The sequence below is a fragment of the Corapipo altera genome, unplaced genomic scaffold, assembly GCF_003945725.1.
Source record: "Corapipo altera isolate COAL_440 unplaced genomic scaffold, ASM394572v1 61067, whole genome shotgun sequence".
NCBI lineage: Eukaryota > Metazoa > Chordata > Aves > Passeriformes > Pipridae > Corapipo > Corapipo altera.
Genome location: NW_020885043.1, coordinates 259,990 through 286,964, shown reverse-complemented (window position 1 = coordinate 286,964; position 26,975 = coordinate 259,990). Strand labels below are relative to the sequence as shown.

The 26,975-nt window shown below is 45.2% G+C and overlaps 1 protein-coding gene across 2 annotated transcripts in view; it reads left to right on the top strand.

The window, feature by feature from the left end:
• The window catches only part of LOC113959487 (poly [ADP-ribose] polymerase 8-like), a 254,813-nt gene that overhangs the window by 168,108 nt on the left and 59,730 nt on the right, over positions 1-26,975 (top strand). For both annotated transcript variants that reach the window (XM_027668556.1, XM_027668555.1), the window contains exons 8-9: positions 23,738-23,798; positions 24,850-24,940. In XM_027668556.1, the coding sequence (XP_027524357.1) occupies positions 23,738-23,798; positions 24,850-24,940 (152 nt within the window). The remainder of the gene's footprint in view (positions 1-23,737; positions 23,799-24,849; positions 24,941-26,975) is intronic.

Below are 26,975 nucleotides of genomic sequence, written 5' to 3'. Positions count from 1 at the left end.
GGTTGTTCGTATAATCACCTCACCGCCTACCGTACTAGTTTTCTGCTTTCTGTTCTGCTATACTGCCCAAGCTATCTCTAAAAATTTCCTCTTTATATCGTTTGTGGACTGTCCCACAAACAGGTATACCAGGTGTTTCTTTCCCAAGTCTGATTCTAAATCAATATCAATATATTTTCTAACAACATCTTTCAATCTGTTCAAAAAGTCTGTGGGCCACTCATTTGCCTTTTGCCTGGTTTCATACATTTTGACACAACTTATTTCTCTTGTCATTTCCTCTACAACAGTACAACCTGCAGTAAACTTTGGGGTCTCTCTTGGACTCGGGGCATGCAGCTCCGTTCTTACAGCTCTCATATCGCTATCGCCACCGATAAAATCAACTGCCTGAGCACCCATCTGTGGTGCTGGGCTACTCGCTCTCACAGACACCTCTACATTTAGGACCGTCGCCCCCCGTGGGACCGACGCCTTCGCTTTACTGTCACTGTCTAGATCAGCGACTCCTACGCCTGCCGCCGTCTCTGCACTGGTCAATTCCGGCGGCACTTTCGCTGTGACCTCTAAAATTTCTTTTGTTTCTACAACAGATGCCGCATCTATAATAACTTTTCCTGATGTTACTACACCAAAAGCAACCTTACTAAAAGCTGACTTTTCAGCCTTCACCACTCCGTTACTGATACAACTGTCAACTTTAGCTGTTACTTGTTCTTCTCCTCCAGAACTCACTTCTGCTGTTGCTATGACAACTTTATCTGCCCCGGCAAGGTTACTAGCTGCTGCAGAGCTACAGACTGCTTCCCCGCTCGCTGGAACAGGCAGGGCAGCCCCTGCTTCCATTGCCCCTGGGGGACCAGGAGTTTCTCTTGCTGTTACTCCTGTTGCAACCAAACTAGATGTTATTTCCGGGCTATCTATCTCTACAGCTTCTGCGTAAGTCTCACTCTGCTCTGCCGCGTTGAAAGCGGTTTCAACAAAGGCTGATCTTATCTGCATCTCTGTTCGTACTCCAACTAAACCGACAGGACTCTCTCCCACTGGACCCGAGCTAACTTCTCCAGAGGCCTTAATTTGCCTAATCCCTCCCGGTGCAGCCATATCCACACCAGGGGATCCTTCAATGGTTCCTTCCTGCTCAACAGGGGCTGGTCCCCGGGGTCGTTCCTCCTGCAGCTCCAGGGTTGTTTCCTCTCCCATCGGGTGATATTAACACATTTAAATCACCATTCCCCGTGTTTTTAAATAAAACTCGTGAGACGGGGGTAGTTTTAACTCGATCTTTTCCCTCTTTTTCTAACTCTACTTCTGATTTTCCTGCCCTTTCTGAGTTTTCGTTTCTCTTATCTTCCACCCCCAATCCAGGACGTGTTAACAGGAACAAAAACAACTCTGTGTATCGAATTTCCCGCCACCTCTGTTCTACATGTAAAAGCGAGGTTAATTGAAACACTGTGTTCAGTTCAAATGGACCAAATTCCTGCCATGCTACTCCTCTCATTTGGCCAAACAACGACCAGGCATCTACAGACAGCCTACACAGTTCTTCCTTCTTTAAAGTTGTCTCAGAACCAGTTAAAGTCTTCCAATGTTTTAAAACCAGACTTAGGGGGGATTCTTCAGGGATCTTAAATTTTGAATCCACAGAACCCATGATTACAAAATACAAAACCAAACCACAGTCTCACACTGGGATTTGAACCTGTTACCTTATGGTTACCAAGTTGGTTCTGTAACCTCTCAGCTACTTAATTACCAGCTAGCCAAATATGGTTCCAGAGCCCCACCAGCTCCTCCACAGCATCAGAGCACCGGAAGGCGTCCCTTCCAAAACCAAACAGCCCTAGGTTGAAACCCGTCCTGACCTGCGATGGCGAACCACCCGTTCGCCTCCTGGAAAGCGACATTTCGCGACTATAGAGGGTCCAAGTCTTTCAGTTAACTTTCCAGTAACCCGTGTTCCCTATCTCCCGGAACACAAACTTTTCCCGCAGTTGCTAACTACTAGGTACCTTTTCCTTATTCACTCTTTTCTTATCTCACCTCTATGCTCCATGCTTGCTTCCGTGGGTTCTGTGGAGTTGGGCTTCTCAGACCGGGGCAGGAATTATCTCAGATAAAAGCCGGTTCGATGAGGAATTCCTGCACGATGAAAGTTTCCAGTCTGAAGAAGTCCCGGTCCAGGTCTCCCCAACGTACAGGTCACCAACTGTTGCCGTGGGATTTAGGTGCTGAAAAATCTCCCGGAGCAGTTAATTAGGGGTGAGATAAGAAAGGGTTTATTTTGCCAAGGCTAAAGATGTTACAAGACGCGCACCCCTGTGCCCGAGAGGTTACATTTTATAATACCATCCATCCAATCCCAGATGTGTCCACCCTGTGGCCTTTACTCTGGACCGCCCCGGGTCCACCCCCTGAAAATGGGTCTGGGGTGCATTTCGGGACCACCTACTTCATCACCTTCACCATCATCAGAGCACAAAGGGTACATAGTTACCTAATTCTTGACCGCGTTCTGTGGTTTAGGTCCTGATATGCTGTTCTGCCAACAATCTAGGCCTTGCCTTGACAAAAGACTAAACATTTCTGCTAGATTCAGGGGTAGGACTGATATAGGGAGCATAGAATGGGGTAAGAGGGTTAAGGAATGTGTAAACTAAGGGTGCTAGAGGGAAAGGGAAAGGGACAAGGGACAAGGGATGTTGCTTTTAGAGTCTACCTATAAAACTTACAAGGCTTACCAATATTAGAAAAATAAAAAAACCATTAGGGGTTTAAGGTATCATACCAAACGCAGACAGGACTTTCAGAGCATGGTACCACTTCTCCCTTGGCTAATCTTTTAATATTTGTTCTCTGTCTCTGCCACTCTTAACATAACATTTCTTAGGGTGAGACCTATGTACTCCTTCTCAGAGCAGGATTCCAGTATCTAAAAACCCTTTCTTGGTTTCAGTAGCTCACCACAGAGAGTTTGCACTCTCCGGACAGATTCCAGGCCTTATCAGGGGACAGGTCATCCTGTTACAGTCTGCCCCAGACTGCAGTTGATCATCTTTACCTCATGAAGTGGTAGTGCAGGTACCTCTTGCCTACATGGATAAAAGCATCCTCAGATATTGGATTAGGTGCACTCATGTATATGTGAACACCAACAAAGCAGCTGTATTACAATAAAACTAGGAAGTAATCTAAGCAAACCATTTAACCGATCTAAACAAATCATCCCACCAACAATGTTACCAGTTTGTCTCAAAGATTGCAGGAAAGATGTGAGTCAGGTCTCAGGGTCCCATGGGAGGGTCCACAGAACCAGTGCTGTTGCAGTGCTGCAGCCACCTTCTCACCCCCCTTTCCATCCTAACACAGGACTTTTCTTCTGTGAAACTCAGCATTCACATACTCCTAGATGACACTGGATGAGAAAGCATTTTAGAGGCATAAGGCACATAAATCTGATCTCACAATCACATGAAATCCTGTGTGGATTTCCCACCAAACGATTCCTTCGGGAGGAATCCCTTTCACAAGTTGCAGTAGTCAAAGAGACACAGATATTCCAAACAGTATTTACGAACTGCTGTTAAACTGCTGGGTCCGAACATTTACAAATATAAATATTGCAAACTTTAAAGCAATCAGTGTAGCAAAAGCAATATATGCTTTCAATTCTACTATAATTAGACTAACAGTCATCATGGCTAGGTTTCTCGAATGAAGATTTAGGAAGGTTCTATCCACATTTGTTGCAAACACGTTGGTGGTTAATGAGGTCAATACGAGATAGACATATCCGATTGCAAAAGGCACAGCAGAAAGACTCCTTAGGTGGTGTATTCTGCAAGACACGATTCTTTCTTTTTGCCTTTTCTCCTTGAGAGTGATCCTGCGTGCATTCTCAAAGGAAGCAGCAGCGTTATAGATGGTGTGTCTCCAGACCTCCCGATTGGAGGTCAGAGTAGACCAGTTATGTTGATCAATCTGACCGAGGTTGAGATGTTGTTTCAGGGAGTCCTTGTATCTTTTCTTCGGGGCTCCTCTCTTGCGGCAGTCAGTGGCAATTTCACCATAAAGCATGATCTTAGGGAGGCGGTGGTCCTTCATCCTTGAGACATGTCCTGCCCAACACAGATGTGTTCTCATCAACATGGTCTCAATACTTGTGATTGCTGTTTGTTCTAGAACAGATGTATTAGTCACATAATCTGACCAGTGGATGTTTAGGATTGTATGGAGACACCGTTGATGGAAGCATTCTAGGAGTGGCAGGTGGTGGCGGCAGATGACCCATGATTCCGATCCATATAAAAGAGTAGACAGTACTATGGTTCTGTAAACACTGATCTTGGTGCTTTTCTTCAAGTGTTTATTATGCCATACTCTTTTATGGAGTTTTCCAAAAGCTCTAAATGCCTTTACTAACCTGTTGTCTATCTCTCCGTCAATCTTACTGTCCGAGCAGATGAGGATGCCTAGGTAATTAAACTGTTGGACTGATTTGAGCTCTGATTCGCCAATGGTGATATGAGGATGATGGAAGACTTCCTGAGGTGCAGGTTGATGGAGAACTTCGGTGTTCTTCAAGGTGACTTCCAGCCCAAAGAGCTCAGCAGTCTCAGCAAGGCAGGATGTTAAACGTTGCAGAGTTGATTCTGTGTGGGCAACAAGGGCGGCGTCATCAGCATAGAGCAGCTCCCGGACAAGATGGTTTAAGGTCTTGGTGTGGGCCTTCAGTCACCTTAGGTTGAATAGGTTTCCATCAGTATGGTATCGAATGTAGATACCGTCCTGATCATCGAGGTCTGACGTGGCCCTTTGGAGCATCATGATGAAAAAGACTGTGAATAGGGTTGGTGCAAGAACAAAGCCTTGTTTCACACCGTTAGTTATTAGAAAGGGTTCAGAAAGTGCATCGTCATATCTGACTTGGTCGTGCTGATCCTCATGGAGTGAGATGATCATTTTAAGGAACTTGGGGGGACATTCGAAACGTTCCAAAATCTGCCACAGACCTTTTCTGTTCACAGTGTCGAAAGCCTTGGTGAGGTCAACAAAGGTTACATAGAGACCTTTTTTCTGTTCCCTACACTTCTCTTGCAGTTGTCTGGGAACAAATACCATGTCTGTGGTACTCCTGTTGGCTCTGAAACCACACTGACTTTCTGGAAGAATTCCTTCTGCTATAGCGGGTATTAGTCTGTTCAAAAGTATTCTTGCCAGGATTTTACCAGCAATTGAGAGTAGAGTAATACCACGGTAATTTGAGCAATCTGATTTAATTCCTTTCTTCTTATACAAAGTGATGATGACTGCATCACGAAGGTCTGAAAGTAGTTCACCTAGTTCCCAACAGTGCACCAAAAATTCGTGAAATTTAGCATGGAGTGCATGGTCCTCATGTTTCCAGACTTCAGGTGGAATTCCATCAACCCCAACTGCCTTGCCAGTTTTCACCTGCCATATGGTCTTAAGAGTTTCTTCCAAAGTGGGGGCAGTATCCAATTCGTACTTGACCGGTTGTTGTGTGATAGACTGAATTGTTGAGTCTTGGACCATACGGTTGGTACTGTAAAGAGTCTGAAAGTGTTCAGACCATCGATTCAGAATGGAGGTTTTATCTGTCAGAAGCGTTTGACCATCTGCGCTGAGTAGACGGTTTTGGACCTGGTATGTATGCCCGTACGCTGTTTTCAGGGCCTCATAGAATCCTCTGTGATCACCCGTATCTGCGCATAATTGAGTTTTTACAGCTAGATCGATCCACCACTGGTTCTGTATGTCACAGAGTTTCTGTTGGAGCTTGCTGCATGCAAGACGAAAGGTTGCTTTTCTTACGTGACAGGATGGCAGTGCAAGGTGTGCTTGGTGAGTAGTTCTCTTCTTCCTCAACAATTCCTGGATCTCTTGATTGTTTTCATCAAACCAGCCCTTTTTCTTCTTGAAGGAGAACCCTAAGGACTCTTCAGAGGACTGCAGGATGCTGTTTTTAATATGGTGCCAAAGTGTTTCAGGAGGGGCATCTATAGAATCTATGGAATGGTTTTCGAGTCTAGTTTGAAGATTTGCCTGGAATCTGTCTCTCACTGTGGCTGATTGGAGATTGTTAACTTGGAGTCTCCTCCTTGGGATACTGCCCCTTTTAAGTTTGAATTTAAGATTGAAGTTGAGTTTGCAGCGCACAAGTCTGTTTGGCATTCTGCAGTAGGCATCACGCGGGTATGGTGGACATCGCAGACATCTCTCCATCGCACCAAGACATAATCAATGAGGTGCCAATGCTTAGATCTAGGGTGCATCCTGTTTGTCTTCAATCTTTCTACTGAAAGATAGTATTCGTGATGGTGAGCTGTTGCTCTGCACAGAATTCTAGCAGGAGACCATTATCGTTGCAGTTTCTGTCGCTGGGTATCTGTCGGAGGCCTTGGTCCTGTGGGGGAAGAAAGACACGCGACACACACACACTAGGATGAAGCCAGAGAGATGTCTGTCTGCTCAGCACAGCAGGCAACTTTTTATTAAGTTCTCCCACTTCTGCTTTCCCACACACACAACACAAACATATTCCCACAAAACCACCGAGGAATGTTGCACCTGCACTTCAGCCACACAGTTCAAGGCTGTGTCCATGGGAACTATCTAATTAGCTCCACTGCTCCCATGGAAAATGACCCAACACTTTGTAACATTCCAAAATCCTCAAACTTCAGTTGTGGGGCTGTGACTTCACCCCACAATTCCCCCCTAGTCTGTAGTTGAGCAACAGAGACTGCCCGTATCGTATCCTGCAGGGCCCTTTGCAGGAACAACACTAGACAAGGCAGCATCAGCAACACAACTACAACCACCAACTTTTTAGATGTACAAGGCCCCCCTATTGACTGTGCAGGGATTCCTGGCTAGAATCCATCTTCACACAGAAGAAACACTCCCACAGAGAGTCAACAAGGTGCACTCACGGCTGGAGTACACCAGAAGGAACTATTTCTATAGAAAGACAATTCAGGGAACACATCCCGTACCATAGACTCACCACGTGCTCGTTCTATGTCATAACCTACACGATGATTAAAATACACACAGTCTTTTACAAACAGTGACTCTAAAATACCTAACTTTTGAAGTGGAGTGTTAACAGACAACACATCATCCCAGTCATCAACATGATCAAGACACCCGCACACAGTATGACAGTCCCGTTTTAATAAGTCACGCCGTCGGACAACATCCTGCACCAGGAGAGATGCTTCTGTGTCACCCAGAGGAACACCAACAAGACAGGTGTGAAATGGCTGCTCTGGATACGCCAGTGATGCACAAAAGGTTGTGTGATTCAGTTCCTTCATTAGAGTCACCCAGACGTTCCGACTATGCCATGTAGTGAACTTTGACAGGTCAGGAACTGCACTGACGACTTCCAGGACCAACAGTAGGACGTACATACCGTGCAGGTATTCAGCAAGGACTATTATCTGTAGAGACAAACATATCCCTTTCCCCAAGTTATCAAGTCATGTGGATCAGACCATTGACCAGAGACAAGTTCTGCATGTGCATGCTGTGCTCTGTCCTCAGCTCTCACAGGGATCACAAGATTATCAGTTTGGAGGAGGTTTTTTGCCAAGCACAACATATCTTTCCTGAAACTCTAAAAGAAGGTAAATAAAGACAATCGTCAGAGAAGGTCAAATGGTTTGAGACATACAGAGTTTTGTCTAGCCTAGAGACTGAGGAGGTTATCCCCTCATTCCCCCTTTCTGTTCTTGAAACAATTGCTTCAGGGCACCATATACTCTCTCCACAATAACGTGTCCTGTAGAAGAATGTGAAATAGTTGTAACATGAGTGACCCTCTACAAAGCAAAGAAAATTTGGACAGATTTACAGACATAAGACAGTTTATTGTTCATCTGCACTTGAGCGGGTGCTCCAGATGTAGCAAAAGCACAACGGAGATGTTTAATGACATCACGGCTTTTTTGTCTAGTATGTGCATTAGCAACCACCACATGGGAAAACATGTCAGTGGACACATGGACATGCTTTAAATTACCAAATTCATTGACATGAGTGTCATCCGATTGCCACATCTGTAAGGCCTTAAGGCCTCAAGGGTTAGTACCAAAATAGACAGGAGTATAGGCATTATGACAATCTGGACAAGAGTATAGGCATCATGACAGTCTGGACAGGAGGTAACAATTAAGCAAGCAATAGAATGAGTCAAGCCAAATCGACGTCTGAAAGCTTCTGCACCTTGATAATAAAAAAAACTAATGAGACAAGACAACTTGCTGGTGAACATTAGGAACAAGTATCAAAGCGAAAGCAGAAACAAGAGCATCTGCTCGAGTATTACCCTCTGTGAAGAAACCTGGCAAAGAGGTATGACTACAAACATGTAGCACAAAATAAGGAACAGGTCTCTGCAAAAAAGTTCTCTAGAGTTCGAACAAAACTTGAAAAATAAGACCTGGAGATGGACAACACAACACCGTCTGATAGAGCTGCTGTAATAAATTAACAACATATGCAGAATCAGTAATAACATTTGAAGACAGATTAGGAAATAACTGAAAAGCAAGAGTTACAGCTCGACATTCCACAATTTGAAGAGAACCCTCTTGATGAACAATTTGATGTTGCCATCCACATTCTGCTTTCCATGCTACCGCAACTTCACTTGTCTCCCTCGAGCTGTCCGCAAAGACTGTAAGGCCATCAGGGGGCTCTGCGCTGCGTAGTGTTTTTGTCCAATTGGAATTTCCCTAAAAAAAAAAAACAACTTAAGAAGGGAAAGTGAAGGTAAATGATAAGAAATTTGGCTGTGGAACCCAGCTAAAGTAGCTTGCAATTCACATTTGTTTCCAAGGTACCACTCAAAGTAACGAGATTGTACAGGTACAACAATGCACATTGGATTTCTGCCAGAACACTCTACACACCTTTTTCTAGCCTCAATGATGATTTGAGCTATGAGTTCAAACAATCCAGGAGCAGTTTTTTGAGCCCGATAAGGCAAAAAATAGCCACTCTATGATGTGCAGTAGATCAGATCAATGGTCAAACCACTGTACCAATGCCCCAAAAGGAACACTGTGATCTGCAAAAATAAAAAATTAGACAATTTAACAATGATCAATTTGTGAAACAAATTTAGAATGTAAAACCTACTCTACTTACTGGATGGTTTGAACTGCTCTTTTAGTCAGTTCCCTTGGTTCCTGAGGATTGTCAGAATGTTTGAGCAGGTCAAATAGAGGTGCCAGCTGGGTGTTTGGCAATTCCAAATAGGACCTAATCCAATTCAAAGACCCTAATAGCTTTTGTATGTCAGTAAGAGTTTTGACATCAATATCCAATTGAACTGGCTGAGGAATGACTGTTTTCTGTGTAATTTTGAACCCTAAATACTTCCAGGGTTCCTCTCGCTGCACCTTCTCAGGAGCAACTACTAGACCAAAGGATTGTAGACTCTTTCTTGTTTCAGCTTCCAACACTACAGCCAGCAGAAATATTACCTATATAATGACAACAAAAGACAGTCAGAAAATTACAGGCGATAATGTTGGAATCATAAACCACTGACAAATTATAGGAACATTTTCATTTCCTGGGAGAGGGTTTTCTATATATATATCACTGGTAGGGTTCTGCACGATTAATAGATGGAACTGAAAATGCAATTTTTTCTCTATAACTGGGGTCTAACTGGATTGTGAAAAAGCAACCCGTCTGAGACCATGCAACAGTCTTCATTTCACAGATTTTTTCTTTATCACAAAGACAGGGGTGATTAAAGGATTCTGAGATGGTTCAATGTGATCAGCATCAAGTTACTCTTTAACAAGCTGTTGCAGAGTCAACAGCTGTTCTGTAGGTATGAACCACTGCTGAAGTCACACAGGATCTGTACGTTGTAAAAGAAAATTCTGAGCAGTACCTCCTAGTCTCACAATCCAAACCCCTGGCGTGACCACAGGTCAGGAGGTCGGCCAGGATGTCCGTGCAATGATAGTTACATCAGGTCCCGAATGCAGAAGTTCGTCCACCTGGACAACTGACAGCAAGCTTCAAATATCGTAGAGAGTGCAGGTCAGCTGTGGACGTTGTGCAGAGATCGGCACTGACCAAAAGACTTGGTGCATCAGTAGAACCAAATCCTTCATCCCGACGCTCACGAGGCTCTGCTTGGGGAACACAACTCAGAAAAGATACAAATTGAGCTATTCGTGTCCCTTTAGGAATTGTCACTGAAGGATAAGGTGTGGAGACCATAGCACAAATCTGCCTCGTATAGTTAGCATCAATGACTGCAACATGAACAAAAAATCCCAAAATCCCGCAATTGTGCCACTAGAATGGCTGATTAACAAGACACTTAACCCACGCTGCCTTCGTACAATGCTAAACATCCACCAGTCAGATTATGTGATCAATACGTCTGGTACAGAACAAGCAGCAGTCACAAGCATTGAGGACTGACAAGCATTTTTCTGAAAACACAGCTGCCATAGGCAGGGCACGTCCCAAGGATGAAGGACTAGCTGTTTTACTATGAATATTGCCACCAACTGCCGCATGAAAGGAGTCCTGAAGAGAAGACACAAGGACTCCCTGAAACGACATCGCAGCCCTGGTCACACTGATCAACATAACTGGTGTACTCTGGTCTCCAATCAGGAGGCCTAGAGACACACTATCTGTAGCGCTGTCGATGATTCTGAGAAAGGACACAGGATGGCCCTGACAGTCTGCAGGCCCCCCCCACAACAGGCTGATCAAGCAGGGCAGCAACATTGACAACCCTTGATTTAAACCCTGGAAAACACAGAAAAGTTCAAACGACCCTGCCTCCTGCACAGCCCACACAGCTACAGCCCATGGACAGCATGACACATGAAAAAGGAACAGCACCGGGGGAAAGGTTCCACCTGAGATTTAACCTCTATAAGCCTCTGAAACAAGGCTGAAATAGAACACCAAATTTGTGTAAGAATCTCTTATTTAACTTCAGTCCTGATCATATGGCTAGCCAGACAGAGCTAGTCTTGAAATATCTAAAACCTCACCAGTTTTCATAAGAGTGGAATTACTCATGGTGGGAACCTGAAGAATTCATATACCATGAATAAGGAGTCACTATGGTTCAACAGAATCATGTTACACATCCCTGTAAAATCTTGACACCGGCAGAAAGTATTTGTAAGTTTACACAGTTACACATTCATGTAGTTTTTCTCTTTCACACAATCTTTTTCCAATCATACATAGGTGGCCACCTCAGTCATCCATCATTCACACACACATCATAAGTTGTTATTGGCTGTGTAGTTCTCATCAGTCTCATAACTTAAAGGGAATTTAAGGCATATTTGTTAATATTAACTTGTAAATCTTGTACAACTCTCCATGCAAAAGACAAATATGACGGGAACAGACGGGATATTACCTTGGAAATTTTCGACCTTTTTCATAGAGCAAGGACACTCTATTTGTCATAACGGCAACAGAACCACTCCTGCATTTTGCCTTCCCTTCTTCACCTCTTCCCACCCTCTGCCCCCCCTGCGTCTCCTGTTTCTTTTGAGCACTCGGTCCCCCTGGAAGCAAGTGTTGCTTCCTTAAGGGAACTTTCACTAGCATTTGTCGGAGGACGAGGGAGAGGGAGGGAGGGAGGGGGAGGAGGGGGAATAGAGGTTGGGTTCATTCGGAGAAAAATCAGGAAGAGAAGTCAAATTGCCCTTGCTCTCCTCATGTCGCAAGCTAGCTACATGGTCCGCTGAGAAAGAACGACACATAGGAGGGAAGGAACAGTTGCAGATGGACACGTTCCGGGGAGGGGGGGGGGCGAGGGGGGTTGGAGGGTGTAAAACAGGGGAGAACACAGACAGCCCCCCCCCTGCACTGCCTGACACCGCGGCCGCCACTACCAGCCCGCTACCCCCCCGCAACACCACTCGGGACCATGGTTGTCGGCAACGCGAGGGAAAACAGACTCCCTCGCCGTCCGCTGCTGCTGGGGCCGGGCACAGCACCGCAATCACGCACAGAGCCGCTGCTGCCGCCCGTGCAGGCACAGATGGACTCAGCAGTGCCGAAGGCGGACCCGGCGCCACTCCGCAGGCGCCCGCAGCGGGCGGACCCAACACTGTTGCACAGGCACCCGGCGCTGGGTACACAGGCACAGCACCGTTCGGAGGAGACGTAGAAAGCTCCTTAAGGTGAAAATGAATCACTACGTTCATACGATCGTGTCCCGGTCCATCAGCAGCACATTCATGCCGTAGCTGTCCTTGATCATCTTGGACACGTACTGCCGAGTCGCTAGCAGCGCATCCATCTTGGCAGGGTCTCCCGGTTACCCCCGGCCCCGCTCCTCGACCTTCGGTCCCGCTTTGGCTCCCTTCGGCTCCGCCCGGCCCCTCTTCTTTATACTCTAATGTCCTCCCAGGCAAAGCAACCTTTCTCTCAGACCGAAGACACAAAACTAACAAGCGACATAACTTATCTTCGTCGGTCTAACACCAAAACACCGTAACAAAGCTTTCCAGGCGATAAACACACGCCTGTCATTTGCACACATGGTCTGCCCCCATGGTGACTAGGAAAAAGTTACCAGGAGCTCACCTGCCCCTTACCAAGTGCCAGATGCACCCAGGCTCTCCAGGTAACTTGTGCCTTCCAAGTGTGGCAGAAACACTTGCATGCAGGTGTAGAGAACAATCGAACCCGGGTCTTGCAGCGCCCCGCTGCTTTAACAGCTCCTGAGCACCAAGACCTCGCTGCGCCTCGCCCCGCAGCTCACCTGCCTCCGGTCGCGATACCCCTATGACCCAGACAATACTTGACAGTCTTTTTTCTTTTCTTCTGGTCCTCACACGGGGCACCAACTGTCGCTGGGTATCTGTCAGAGGTCTTGGTCCTGTGGGGGAAGAAAGACGTGACACACACACACTAGGATGAAGAGACACACACTAGGATGAAAAGCCAGAGATGTCTGCCTGCTCAGCACAGCAGGCAGCTTTTTATTAAGTTCTCCCACTTCTACTTTCCCACACACACAACACAAACATATTCCCACAAAAACACTGAGGAATGCTGCACCTGCACTTCAGCCACACAGCTCAAGGTTGTGTCCATGGGAACTATCTAATTAGCTCCACCGCTCCCATGGAAAACGACCAAACACTTTATAACATTCCAAAACCCTCAAACTTCAGTTGTGGGGTTGTGACTTCACCCCACAAGTTTCCAACACCGTGCTTGCCTAATACTCCTTTCCAGGTTTGAAAGTTCTTTCCTACTCTGGCGTTGAAATCACCAAGGATAACGATCTTATCATCTGCAGGAATCTTTTGGGTAAGACCGCGCAGGTCAGTGTAAAATTTATCTTTTTTGGCGTCCATTACACAACAAGCAATATGTTGTCCTCTTTAGTATATATGCCTCAACTCTCCAAGCTGACCCTAAAAAACAATTATATACTCAATATTAACACTGCTTCTACCACCCCTTGGACCCTCCCACGTCAGTTCAGGAGAAGTCTTCATGGGGATAGTGAAAAAGTCTCTCTCTCATTAGAGTATGAGGGAAAAGGGGTTCTCGTGTACCCTCACCAACCCTCAACTCCATACTGAGGTCTCAACCTGAGCTGCAAGGGAAACAACTTGCGTCATCAGTATCTTCATCATGAAAGGTCCAGGGAGTCAGCTCTGAGTCCTTTCTCCCTGGTTTTGTGAAGGATTCCTCCCAGTGAGTAAGATGTTCCATTCTCACTCTCCAGGTTGCAAACTCTGGGTCTCTGCTCAGTCCTTTACCCCAAATAGTTTTCACCAAAAAGTCCTTACCCAGAAAAACCTACTGGTTTGGCCCTCTTCCTTAGCTGCTGCAGCTTTTAGTTTTGGTAGCCCACGTCCAAACCCATGTCGGCACCTCCGAGCCCTCTAGCCCATCTCCCATTTCTGCCTGGAGTTTTTCCAGCTTTGGCAACGAATCGCAACTGCTTCTCTGGGCAGCCGGACCACTCTTGGCTCGGCTCCAATGCCTTGCCTGCCTTGAGTTCCCACCACTTCCTCCCTGGGCAGTGGGGGAAGAAAAAGAGCCCACTCGCCTTGGCCACAGGGTACTTTGTCCAGTTATAAACTGTCCCAAGCCCCACAGCCGAGCTGGGGAGGGAGGGGGGGAAGAGGGTCTGGCTCCTGTAAGGGGCCAGAGGCCTCCCCCCTCTCACCTCATGGTTGTGAGTCTCTCCCACACAACACACACACACTCCTACACACTGCCTCCAGTCCTGGTCGAGCCAGGGTCGTGGGGGTACAGGGGCCCCTCCGGGTTCAGGGGGCCCCTGTCCACCCCTCAGTTTCTCTCTCTCTCACACACTCTCACACACACCCCCTGATATGTTTTGAAGCTGGCTCCCTGCCAAGTCTCCAAACCTTACCACAAGAAGTCCCCTCCCCCCCAAAAAACCTCAGGGAGAAGAGGGAGAAAAGACAACTAAGAAAACCCGAAACGAGAGAGAGACAGTTAAAGTGATATATATAAATATATTTACACCTATATTACAGTTATATACAATTGAAATATATATATACAATTTCACAGGGGAAAGGGAAGGGGGAAGGGAAAAGGAACAAAACCAAAATAATTTATATATATATATATATCCCAATCAGTAGCCCGAGATCTAGTAACTAAAGAGTTAGCAAAGAAAATATCCCACCACTCTCCTTGGGACAACCGAGAGTCGCTCTGGAACGATCGCCCGCAACCTCCGCCTCCCAAGGCTGACAAGACCTTACCAGGCCTCGCTCCCCAACACGACAGACTCAACAGCAGGGAACCTGCACCTCCAAGTCGCCGGAAGGATAGAGAGCGAAGGTCTCTCCTCCTTTCTTCTTATAGTCTGGCTTACGTAAAAATCGTAGGGAATACTGGGTAAATCTGGACCCTTCCTTGGCTACAAACTGGTCACCAAGGAAGGTCTAGCCCAAACTACCACATTCTCCACCCCTTATTCCGTACTATTTTTACGTAACACCTATACCTCACGTTCGCCTACATCCCGCACGTATATATACACATATACATGTATATATAGTCCTTGTTGGTCTCTCGCCACAGTTGTCTCGTCGTTGGGAAATCAATACTGACATCAGTTCAGTTCAGTCCAGATCTTTGGTCTCCTCAGTCACAATTACAGTTCTGATTTTTTGGCTGTTTCATCATTCTGGGTTGTCTCATCACGGGATATTGGCATCAACTTAGTTCAGGTCTCTCTCATCTGGTGACTGGTTTCCTGTAAAACACAACTCAGGACATACAAGTAGTTTTTCCCCAAGGCTAAATTTCCTTGAGGCACACATTGGATCACTCTGTCCTTCCTCATTATCCAGCAGGTATGTCCCGGTCCTTGAGCAAAGACAATCCCATGAATGGGTTTGTCTTGGTCTGAGGCAGGGGTAACCCAAACAGCTTTCCCTAGCATTCCCCTCAAATGGATTGCTGGAACTTTATCTCCATCAACAATGTGGAGGGATTCTGCTTGTGCAGGGCCAGCTCAATTAACAGAACCCCTGGTGTTAACTAGCCAGGTGGCCTTGGTTAAGTTCTTATCCCAGTTTCTTGTAAGTTCCCTCACCTAGTGCCTTTAGAGTTGTCTTCAACAGTCCATTACATCTCTCATCCTTCCCAACAACTGGTGCATGATAAGGAATGTGGTACACCCAATTGATACCATGTTCCCTCGCCCAAGTGGTGACTAAGTCATTTTTGAAATGAGTCCCTTTGTCCGACTCAATATGTTCTGGGGTCCCGTGTTGCCACAGGACTTGCTTTTCAAGGCCCAGAATGGTATTCCGGGTTGTTGCGTGGGGCACTGCAAAAGTCTCTAGCCATCCGGTGGTTGCTTCCACCATGGTAAGCACATAGCGCTTACCTTGGCGGGTCTGTGGCAGTTTGATATAATCAACCTACCATGCCTCTCCATACTTATACTTATCCCATTGTCTACCATACCACAGGGGCTTCAGTCTTTTCGCCTGTTTAATAGCGGCACAAGTCTCACAATCATTGATGACTTCAGAAATTATATCCATGGTTAAATGCACCCCTCGGTCTCGTGCCCATCTGTGGGTGGCATCTCGGCCCTGATGACCGGAAGCATCATGGGTCCATCGAGCTAGGAACAACTCTCCCTTCTGTTGCCAGTCTAGGTCTACTTGTGACACTTCGATCTGTGCAGCTCGGTCTGCTTCTCTGTTGTTATCGTGTTCTTCATTAGTTCGCTTCTTGGACACATGGGCATCTACATGGTGGACTCTCACATTCAGACTCTTTGCTCTGGCAGCGATATCCTGCCACAAGTCACCAGCCCAGATGGGTTTTCCTCCACACCTCCAGTTCATCTTCTTCCATCAGTTTAACCATCCCCATAGGGCATTGGCTATCATCCATGAGTCGGTGTAGAGGTAGAGCCTTGGTCATCCTTCTCGTTCGGCAATGTCCAGGGCCAATTGGACGGTTTTGAGTTCTGCAAATTGACTCGTCTCGCCTTGACCTTCGGCAGCTTCTGCCACTTGTCATGTGGGATTCCAAACGACTGCTTACCACTTCCGGTTTCTTCCTACAATATGGCAAGAACCATCAGTGAAAAGGGCATAATGCCTTTCTTCATCTGGCAGCTGATCAAATGGCGGAGCTTCTTCAGTTTGGCTCACTGGTTCTTCTTCTTCTTCTGCCAGTCTGAAGTTCCCACCTTCAGGTCAATTTGTGATAACCTCCAGAATTCAAGGGCGATTCGAGCTTCCCAATCGTACACGCTGCATAATCAAGGTTATCCACTTGCTCCACATAGCATGGGTGGTATGATGCGTAGGAGGCACCTTCCCTTTGAACATCCAACTTCGGACTGGTAGTTGAGGTGCTAGGAGGAGCTGTGTTTCAGTGCCAACCACTTCTGAGGCTGCTTGTATGCCTTCGTAGGTTGCCAGAATTTCCTTTTCCACAGGAGTGTAGTTGGTTTCAGAACCCCTGTAGCTTCGGCTCCAGAAACCAAGCGGTCGCCCTGGTGTCTCACCAGACAACTTTTGCCAGAGGCTCCAGGAGGGACCTTTATCTCCAGCTGCAGTGTAAAGTACATTCTTCACGTCTGGTCCCGTCTGAACTGGTCCAAGAGCCACGGCATGTGCAATCTCTTGCTTGATTTGTTTGAATGCCTGTTGCTGTTCAGGACCCCATTGAAAGGTATTCTTTTTATGGGTCACAAAGTGAAGAGGGCTCACAATCTGGCTATACTCAGGAATGTGCATTCTCCAGAAGCCTATGGTCCCCAGGAAAGCTTGCGTCTCCTTCTTGTTGGTCGACGGAGCCATGGTTACAATCTTATTGATGACATCTGTTGGTATCTGGCATCGTCCATCTTGCCATTTCACCCCCAGGAATTGAATCTCTCTGGCAGGTCCCTTGACCTTGTTCTTCTTGATGGTAAAACCGGCGTCGAGGAGAATCTGGATGATTTCCTCTCCTTTCTCGAAAACTTCTTCCGCTGTGTCCCCCCATACAATGATGTCATCAGTGTACTGGATATGTTTTGGGGCCTTGCCCTTCTCCAGTGTGGCCTGAATCAGTCCATGGCAGATTGTTGGACTGTACTTCCACCCCTGGGGCAGTCGGTTCCACATGTACTGCACATCTCTTCACGTGAAAGCAACCTGCATCCTGCACTCTGCTGCTAACGGAATGGAGAAAAATGCATTGGCGATGTCGATGGTGACATACCACTTGGTTGTCCTGGACTCCAGCTCGTACTGGAGTTCCAGCATGTCTGGTACAGCAGCACTCAATGGTGGCGTGACTTCATTCAAGTCATGATAGTCCACCGTCAGTCTCCATTCACCATCGGACTTACGTACAGGTCAAATGGAGCTATTGAAGGGTGGAGTGTGTTCTACTAACCACCCCTTGGCTTTCCAACTTGCGCATCATCTTATGGATGGGGATCACAGCATCTCGATTAGTCCGGTACTGTCGCCTATGCACTTAGTGGTCCTCGACTCGCAGTAATCCTACAACAGAAGGATCTTCTGAGAGGTCGGGCAGGGCAGATAATCGTTTGGATTCCTCTTCAGTCACCGCGACTATACCAAAAACCCATCGGTACCCCTTCGGGTCTTTGAAGTATCCTCTTCTCAGGTAATCCATGCCGAGAATGCAAGGGGCTTCTGACTCCGTCACAATGGAATGTTTTTCCCATTGGTCTCCTGTCAGGTTTATTTCGACCTCTACCACCGACAGCTCTTGAGACCCTCCTGTCACCCCAGAAATTGAAACAGTCTCTGTGCTCACATGTCCTGAGGGCATTAACGTACGCTGTGCGCCGGTATCTATTAAAGCTTGGTATCTCTGAGGATCCGATGTGCCAGGCCATCGAACCCACACAGTCCAGTAAACTCTGTTATCTTCCTCGTCCCTTTCCTTCTCCTGGCAGAAGGCAGGGTCCCTCTATTGGTTCTGGTCAGAGCATTCACCGTCGGATCTTTGCTTAGGTTTGTCAGAGGCTTTCTTGTCATCCTGGAAATGGACTCCAGACCTCCTGCGTCTAGGAGATCTCAGTTCTCTTTTGAAGAAATCTGTATCTACTACGTAGATGACTTTCTTATCAGTTTCCTTGCATTTTAGTTCTCTCACTATGGCCTCGAGTCTGGAAGTAGGTTCACCATCCCACTTACTCATGTTTTCTCCTTGGGCGCGCAGATAGGACCACGGTTCACTGCGCTTAGATCTACGCTTAGGGTTTTCGCTCCTTCTGCGTGTGACAGAAGGAGATCGTGAGCAGGACCGGGACCAAGATCGAGATCGTGGTTGAGACCAGTCTGCTGCTCTGTCTCTGTAGCATCTGTCCCTGTGGTCTCCGTAGTCATCCTCATAATCAGAGCACCCGTAAGGCTCGTCTCTCTCAGGTCTTCGTCTGTAACTAGAATCAGAATAGTCTCTAGAAAACTCATTCTTAGATTCTACTGCTTCTTCTAGATGTCGTAGAACTGTACACAGCGTGCCCACAAGCGTTTCTTGTGTGTTTGGAAGCATTATTCCTGCCAAGGTATGAACATATGATGCAGGAGCACCCTGGATTATCTTCTTCCACATGGACATTGTGCAAGTGACACCCTCTGGGTCATCAGCGATGGGATTGTATTGAGCATCATCATACATAACTTCCAACAATGCCATTTCTCTTAGGTACTGGACGGCGTCTTCTACCTTAGTCCACTTCCTCATGGGGTACGGTAAATAGTCTTTAAATGGAAATCTTTGTCTCGCACTTAAGACAAGTCGCGCCCAAAGACTGAGGTCTGGTCTCTCCTCTGCAATTAAGTGATCAAGTTCACGGTCTTTGGAGATGGATGTTAGTTGTTCTGCTTCAGCAGTTGACAATATGTGACCTCTAGTCCCACGGTCTCGGCATCGGAGCAACCACGATAGAATTCGCTCACCAGGTCGACGAGTGTAATCTTTTTGTAAGTCCCAGAGTTCTGCTGGGGTCATTGACCGCAACTCTGTAGTTTCCGCTTTCGGGGGTTTTACTACTCGTGGAGGTGGAGTTTTGGCACTGGTATCAGTATCAGTCCCCTCTCCCATATCTTCTGACTTGTTTTGATCTCCATGTGGTCGTAGGCTTAAAGTTTCGGGCGCCGATACCCACGACTTCCTTTTCACTACAGGGGCAAGAGGTATCTCAGGTGGTGTAGTCTGGGTTCCACTTTCAGTGCATGTAGTAGAGGTGACATTGGTCTCAGGTGGCAGGGTTTGAGTTTCCGCCTCAACCTTAGTCTTTCAAGCATAGTCCACAGCAGTTCGATAGGCACTCGCCAGGTCCCAATACAAAGCAAAAACCTGCATATTTGGGTCCTTGTAAGAAAAACATCCTTCTGCCAGACGACGTGCCACCTCATCAGGATCAAACACCTGCTCTGGTGTGAAGTCCCAACTAATGGGAGGTGTCACGCGCCCTACCAATTTACCAAAGTTGACCCAGATTCCTTGCCATCCAGGGACTGGTTTTCTCAAGGCCCTTCCCAAAGTTCCAGCAAATCCCTTTGAGTTTCGACCTTTCCTGCAACAAGGAAAGCAGTACCACACCACCTTTCCTATGTTAAACAGTACTTCCATGGCTTTTAGGAATAGTAGAACCGTTGCCAAACAATTTAGGTAAGGATTGGGGCCAATTTTGATCCTAGGGACCTCAGTCACTAGGCCTTTGATGTCATAATTAAGGAAAGGCAGATATTGGTAGATGCCTTCTGGGTTAGTTCTCACTGGATACCCAGAAGCATATATAAAAATGGTCAAAATAACCAGGAAAATGAATAAAAAGGCCATTTTTATATATTTTTCCTTTGTTCCCAACCAAAGCTATGTTTATATAAACAATAGGTTCTTGTCAGCTCTCCCGGTAGTGTTCCCAAACAATGGTCAGTGTTTGCACCAACTTGGTTCCCTTCCCAGACTTGTTCGATAACAATTGTGGCAAAATCAAAACAAACCGGAGATAACCAGGCGGAAACACCACTTATGTGATATGGTTTGAAGTTGGCTCCCTGCCAAGTCTCCAAACCTTACCACAAGAAGTCCCCTCCCCCCCAAAAAACCTCAGGGAGAAGAGGGAGAAAAGACAACTAAGAAAACCCGAAACGAGAGAGAGACAACTAAAGTGATATATATAAATATATTTACACCTATATTACAGTTATATACAATTGAAATATATATATACAATTTCACAGGGGAAAGGGAAGGGGGAAGGGAAAAGGAACAAAACCAAAATAATATATATATATATATATCCCAATCAGTAGCCCGAGATCTAGTAACTAAAGGGTTAGCAAAGAAAATATCCCACCACTCTCCTTGGGACAACTGAGATTCGCTCCGGGACGATCGCCGGCAACCTCCGCCTCCCAAGGTCGACAAGGTCTTACCAGGCCTTGTTCCCCAACACGGCAGACTCAACAGCAGGGAACCTGCACCTCCAAGCGAAGGCCTCTCCTCCTTTCTTCTTATAGTCTGGTTTACGTAAAAATTGTAGGGAATACTGGGTAAATCTGGACCCTTCCTTGGCTGCAAACTGGTCACCAAGGAAGGCCTAGCCCAAACTACCACACCCCTCTGCAAACAACTTCTGGTTGTTGTGAATATCTAATTTCACAGGAGCGAAAAAGAACAGCTGTGATTGGTCCCTCAGGGGAAACTCTCCTGGGACCAACCACCTCTAGCTCTCAGCCCTGGGGGGAGCAGCTCAAACTATGACACACGACAGTGGGTGATGATCCTGACACAGGATGATGTGCGCAAAATGACCAACCCCGTTCGGCTGCAGCTTCCATCCCAGAGCACTGAGTGCTATAATTCAGCCTCGTCTGGGTGCCATTTATAGATGGAATGAAGATTACGGACTCCTGATTTAGTGGACAGAAATCAGTTTATTACCCATCACTCAGGGTTTTTATATCATTCACTTTTAGATGGGAGTGGTTAAGCAAATCAAGACAGAACACAGCTGCAAGTCACACATCCATCACTCTCTCAGTCCGGCCTGTTCACACAAACAACACGCACACAAACCTTGGAGTTTCAAGGAACTCCTTTTCAAACCCACATATGGTAAGAATGCAAACAGAATAGCTGAGTTTGTTTCTGGGCAGTAAATCACAGTTGTGGCAATTTGAGCCACATTAGAAATCTAAAATCCATTTTTTAGACTTCTCCCACCCCTTCCCACAATTTATCCTAACACCGGACAGAAACTTTCAGGCCAGAGGCTTCTGTAGGGGAAGGGGGAAGTATGTACATTTATTTACACAAATAAATACTATACAAACTAAAGGCAACTATATATATATATTACATTACTATCAGTCAGTCCTTTCAAGCCCCTCCTTTAACTTTAGTCCAGGAGTAGCCTTCAAGGTTGACATGTAACACAGTCTTTTGCTGTGGGAATGTTCTGGGCTCCTGAACACTCCCCCTCTCACCAAGTTCCAGCAGTTGTTTTGTTGCAGTCTCTCCTCATGAAGTCCGAGAAGATAGTTTTGAGTCCTTGCTCTTTTGCTGCTGATTTCTCCCTCTCGGTGTCTCACCTCGGTTCGTAGGCTGCTGCAGTGTAGCTTATCAAGCGTCCACATCCTGGAATCTTCATTCCTCCACATCAGTTCTTAGCTGCCTCCGGTCAGCTTCAGCAGGCAACTCTCGAGCTCTTGGCTCGTCTCCAATTTCGCCTGGGACCCTTCTCCCAAGCACCGGGCCTACCTCCACGGCCTGTCCACTTGGCTCAACTTCAGTGCTGAGCCTCTCCTCCACTTACAGTGGACGGAAAGGAAAAAGTCCCCCTCTACAGCTTCACTTCAGAAAAGGAGGGGGAAGAGGGCCTGGCTGCAAAACCTGCCTCTCTTCTCTTACCTCAGGTGCTGTGAATCTCTTCCTTCACAGCACACACTCCAAATGCTGACTCTATCTCTAGCCAAAGGCTGAGTTGGGGGGTCGCAGGGCTCCCCTCTCCCCCCCGGAGGGGAAGAGAGGTAGCCCAACCACCCCCTGGCCTTGTCCACCTACACGCAGAAGACACCAACAGCAAAACAACCAAGACTGCACTGCCAACCGTTTCCGGTGCTGTGATATATGATTTTGAGCAGAAGCGAACAACATGAATGGTGATTGGCTCTCCAGGGAACACTGTCCTGGCACCCAATCACCTCTGAGCCCCCCAGCTTCTCAGGGGGGGCCAATCTCAACCTATGACAACAGCCTAGAGAAAACAACACAAGGTCATTTAGACTTTTCTCAGGCCTTTCACTTCTTGTTTCTCATGCTGGCTACCACAGCTATATATACGTCTTGTGAAGTGCTGTTTAAAAAAGTTTCTTTTGTGGATGTATGCATGTGGAAGTGATTTGATTTTAAGGGCAAACACGCGAATTGAGGGGAATGCATACAGGGAGCAGCTGAGGTCACTTGGCTTGTTCAACCTGGAGGAGACTGAGGGCAGACCTCATTGCAGTCTTGAACATCCTCACAAGGGGAAGTGGAGGGGCAGGTACCAATCTTTTCACTCTGGTGACCAGTGATAGGACCCGAGGGAATGGCATGAAGCTGTGTTGGGGGGGAGTTAGGTTGGATATTAGGAAAAGGTTCTTCACCCAGAGGGCAGTCAGGCACTGGAACAGGCTCCCCAGTGAAGTGGTCATAGCACCAAACCTGTCTGAGTTGAAGAAGTGTTTGGACAATACTCTCAGGCACATGGTGTGATTCTTGGGGCTGTCCTGTGCAGGGCCAGGAGTTTGACTTAGATGACCCCTGTGGATCCCTTCCAACTCAGGATATTCTGATTCTATGATTCTTAGTTGCTGGCTGTTAGCCTAAAATACTTGTAACAATTAACTAGCATTTTTTTTTCGTAAATAGGAGCAGCATGTGACCATTATTATTTTCTTTACATAGCAGCAATGAAAATTTGAGGAATTAGTAGAAAAAAGATATAACCTATTTAAGCAAGATCTACTGAAAGAAGGTTTCAGTGCAGCAGTCACCCACTGGGAATATTGATCCAATCTATGTAAATGTGTATTTTATTACCATTCTGACTTTACACACAAGATTATCCTTTAAAAAATATTATAAGTACTTATGGGCTGAGGAGTGTCTTAAAGAACTCTAATGTAATGTAATTCTTTTCTTTCAGGGAATATGGAACTATTGATGATGTAGATATTGATCTGCATATTGATGTTAGCTTTCTTGATGTAAGTAATCTAATCACAGAGTTAAATAATGAACATTAATACCCGTTTAATTCTGCTATACATCAGACTAGACAACCACTGAGACTTTGCTTTTTCAGAGACTTGATCTTCACAAGTGACTGTCACATTATTGTTTGCTACTCAGTGGAAAGGTTTCTTTCTTTTTCCTTTTATGATCACATTGTTAAAATGTTTCGTAGGCTTTTATTTACTGCATATGTATTTTCTTCCAACTATGGTTTGTGAATGGTGTTTTAACTGATATAAATGAAATATTTTTTTTTGCTATCCTAGTTAGGTGAAAACACTTCACAGAGTCCTGGAGGGAGGAAGACCTTGGCTGAAGCTTTCCTGTGTGCTTCTCAGCATCTGCAGCTGATTAGGGAGAGGCTTCAGTGACAAAGGAGATAGCACAGTAGCACTGTGCTGTCGACTAGCAGCATGGCTCCTATAACAGTTATGCTGTCAGTAACTCCACATTTCCTCACCTCATCTGTGCAGTAACTTCCTGTCCTCTAGATGTAGAATTAAAATTAGTGCTTTTAGGGGCATCATTAGCTTTTGCACAGATATGTCATTTTCTCAGGTCAGCACAGCACATATGTTCTCAAACTCTTCTAAAATCTAAGAAAATCTGATCATACCTCGAATTATTGTAATCAGTCTTAAGAAGGAGCAAACATTTCCTTTGTCCTGTGTCATGGCATGAGTTTCCTTTCCATCTTTATTTGCTTCTTTACTTCTCAGCTTTGAAGTAGTATCTCTTGATTGATGGTAATGTCTGCCTGCATTGCAGATGTGGTGTTGTATAGAAACCTGTGTTCAGTTTAAGTGAGCATACTCAAGAGTTGGAAGCAGTCTAACAATGCTTTTAGAGATATTAGCAGGCAATAGTTTGTCCTATGTCTCAAGTTTAGAGTTGGAGTAGATATTCTATGACTGGCTAAATAGATGGATAGTGTTTATAACAACCCTAAGGTAGACTGACAAAATGCAACAGTTCCTCATGATAGATAATGGTGTCTGTTGTTTTCTTTTTATCTTGAACTAGGAAGAGATTGCTGTGGCTTGGGATGTAATTCGTACAGAGCCTATAATAGTGCGATTGCACTGTTCACTTACACAGTACTTAAATGGTCCAGGTTAGTCACCGATGTATTCTTCATGTGACTGTATGGTGTCTCGATCTAAGCCATGTACTAGGTGATAGATGCTCTGCCAAATCTTTGACCCTGCATGCACTTAAATCTACCACTGAGAGCAGTCCTACTAGTTTGAAATTATACTTACATATATTTGCATGGCTAGGCCCTCAATAATGATGTGGACATTAGTTTAAACTTTCATAGGTTGAGTTTTGGAACTTCTTTTCTTGATATCCTTTGAAATGCAACTGCTTCCCCTAGGAACTAGGGGTTAAGGAATAAAGATCAACATTTTCTTATATGTGATTTCTAGATTTTGGAAATCAGGGATCATCTTCACAGATGCAGATATCACCAATAAGGTATACATACACAGATCTGTGCAGGACATATGCCCTTTTTCATGCACCTTTGAAGAATCAGGCCATGGTAATTATCGTGCCAGCTTCTGATTTCTGTGTGACTGTGGGTACTCTGGGGATCTTTAAATTTGAATGAGAATTTTAAATGTTGACATCCTACTCTCTGGTTGTTATGTGAGTAAAGCTTTCTCATGAGAGCAAAAATGGTCAGACTCATGAAGAATCAACTGAGATTAAAGATTTGGAAACATTCATATGCAAGAGTCAACTCCAGATATATTTTTACAATGGAAAATCAGAACTAAGTGTGTCATTTGAAACATAACTTGCTCGGTTTTGGAGGCTTCCAGTGCAAGCTGTCAGTGCAGGCTTGTATCTGTGGGAGAATTCTGCCTCTGGAAAATCAATAGATATTTCCAATCATAATATGTTTAGCAAAATCTGTCCCAATGAGCTATTTTTATAGGATATGTTGTCTGTCGATTCTAACTATAAACCATGTTCTGTTCATTCAAATAAGCATTTCATTACATCAGTAATTTTTTTTTTTTTGCTTGACTTTGGTTTTTTGGTATTTGATTGATGCAATCTTTTTTGTAAATATGCAGATCTTAGAATATGTATTTGCCATAGCAGGTAGCAGTGTTAGTATTCAGAATATTTCTATCAAAATGTAATTTAAAAAATAAAAAAGTGCAGCAAATAAGAGAGGGTGAAGCACAAAGAGCAGCATGCAGTATGAAATGATCTAGTGAAATTAGAAGTAACAAGATATCTTCTGCACCATTAACAAGGTTAAAACAGGTAGCTTAGTTCCCTGTCCTGAAGCTGACTGATTGTAGGAGTGCCAGAGTACCAAGAAAGGCAAGATCAGGACCAGAGGCAAGTGCTTCACTGCTACTGGTTTTATGAGCTCAACTGCTGTTGCAACCGTGTTTATTTATTTACCAAAGGACAATGAGATCCAACATCTTTTGTGTTAACAAAACTCTTTGTGTATTCCTCTTCCCCCTTAATTATGTTGTTTCGAGACTATCAGGTCATAATTTTATGCTACATATTTTTCTCCTATAGTACTTTCTTTTCACTGATAGAAGAAACAGAAATGCAGTATACTCCAAAACACAATGAGAGGTATACCTATGGCATTGCAGCTGTTTAATATCCTGATTTCAGATGGTTATTCTTCTAATTAATGTCTTATTATTGTACCTGTGGGCAGTTTCTCCCATGTACCTTAAAAACCTGTCTTACATTAGGATGAATCAGCCTTTGGAGGTACTGTCCTGTGTCCTCTGGCTGTAGAGTTTAGACAACAATTGTAATCTAGATATCAAATTTTAAGATTGTTGATCTAGGTATGATGATTGATACTGAAAATATTCTCCCCCACCACGTGTCCTAAATTTGACAATCTAAAGACATTGCTACTCCTAATCAAAACATTTGTCCCTTTTGAAAAATTCATCATTTTGTCATTAAAAGATGAGATTATATTTGAAAAATAACATTAAAGGAAAGGTATCTACTAAGTGAAATTGGACAGTCAGGTTATATATATATTGCATTTTATTTTAAAAATTAATTTATTAATGGGAAAATAAAGGATAAACTTTGATATTCTGAATAAAATCTGATTTTCTCAGTGATTAGAACAATATAGATTTCAA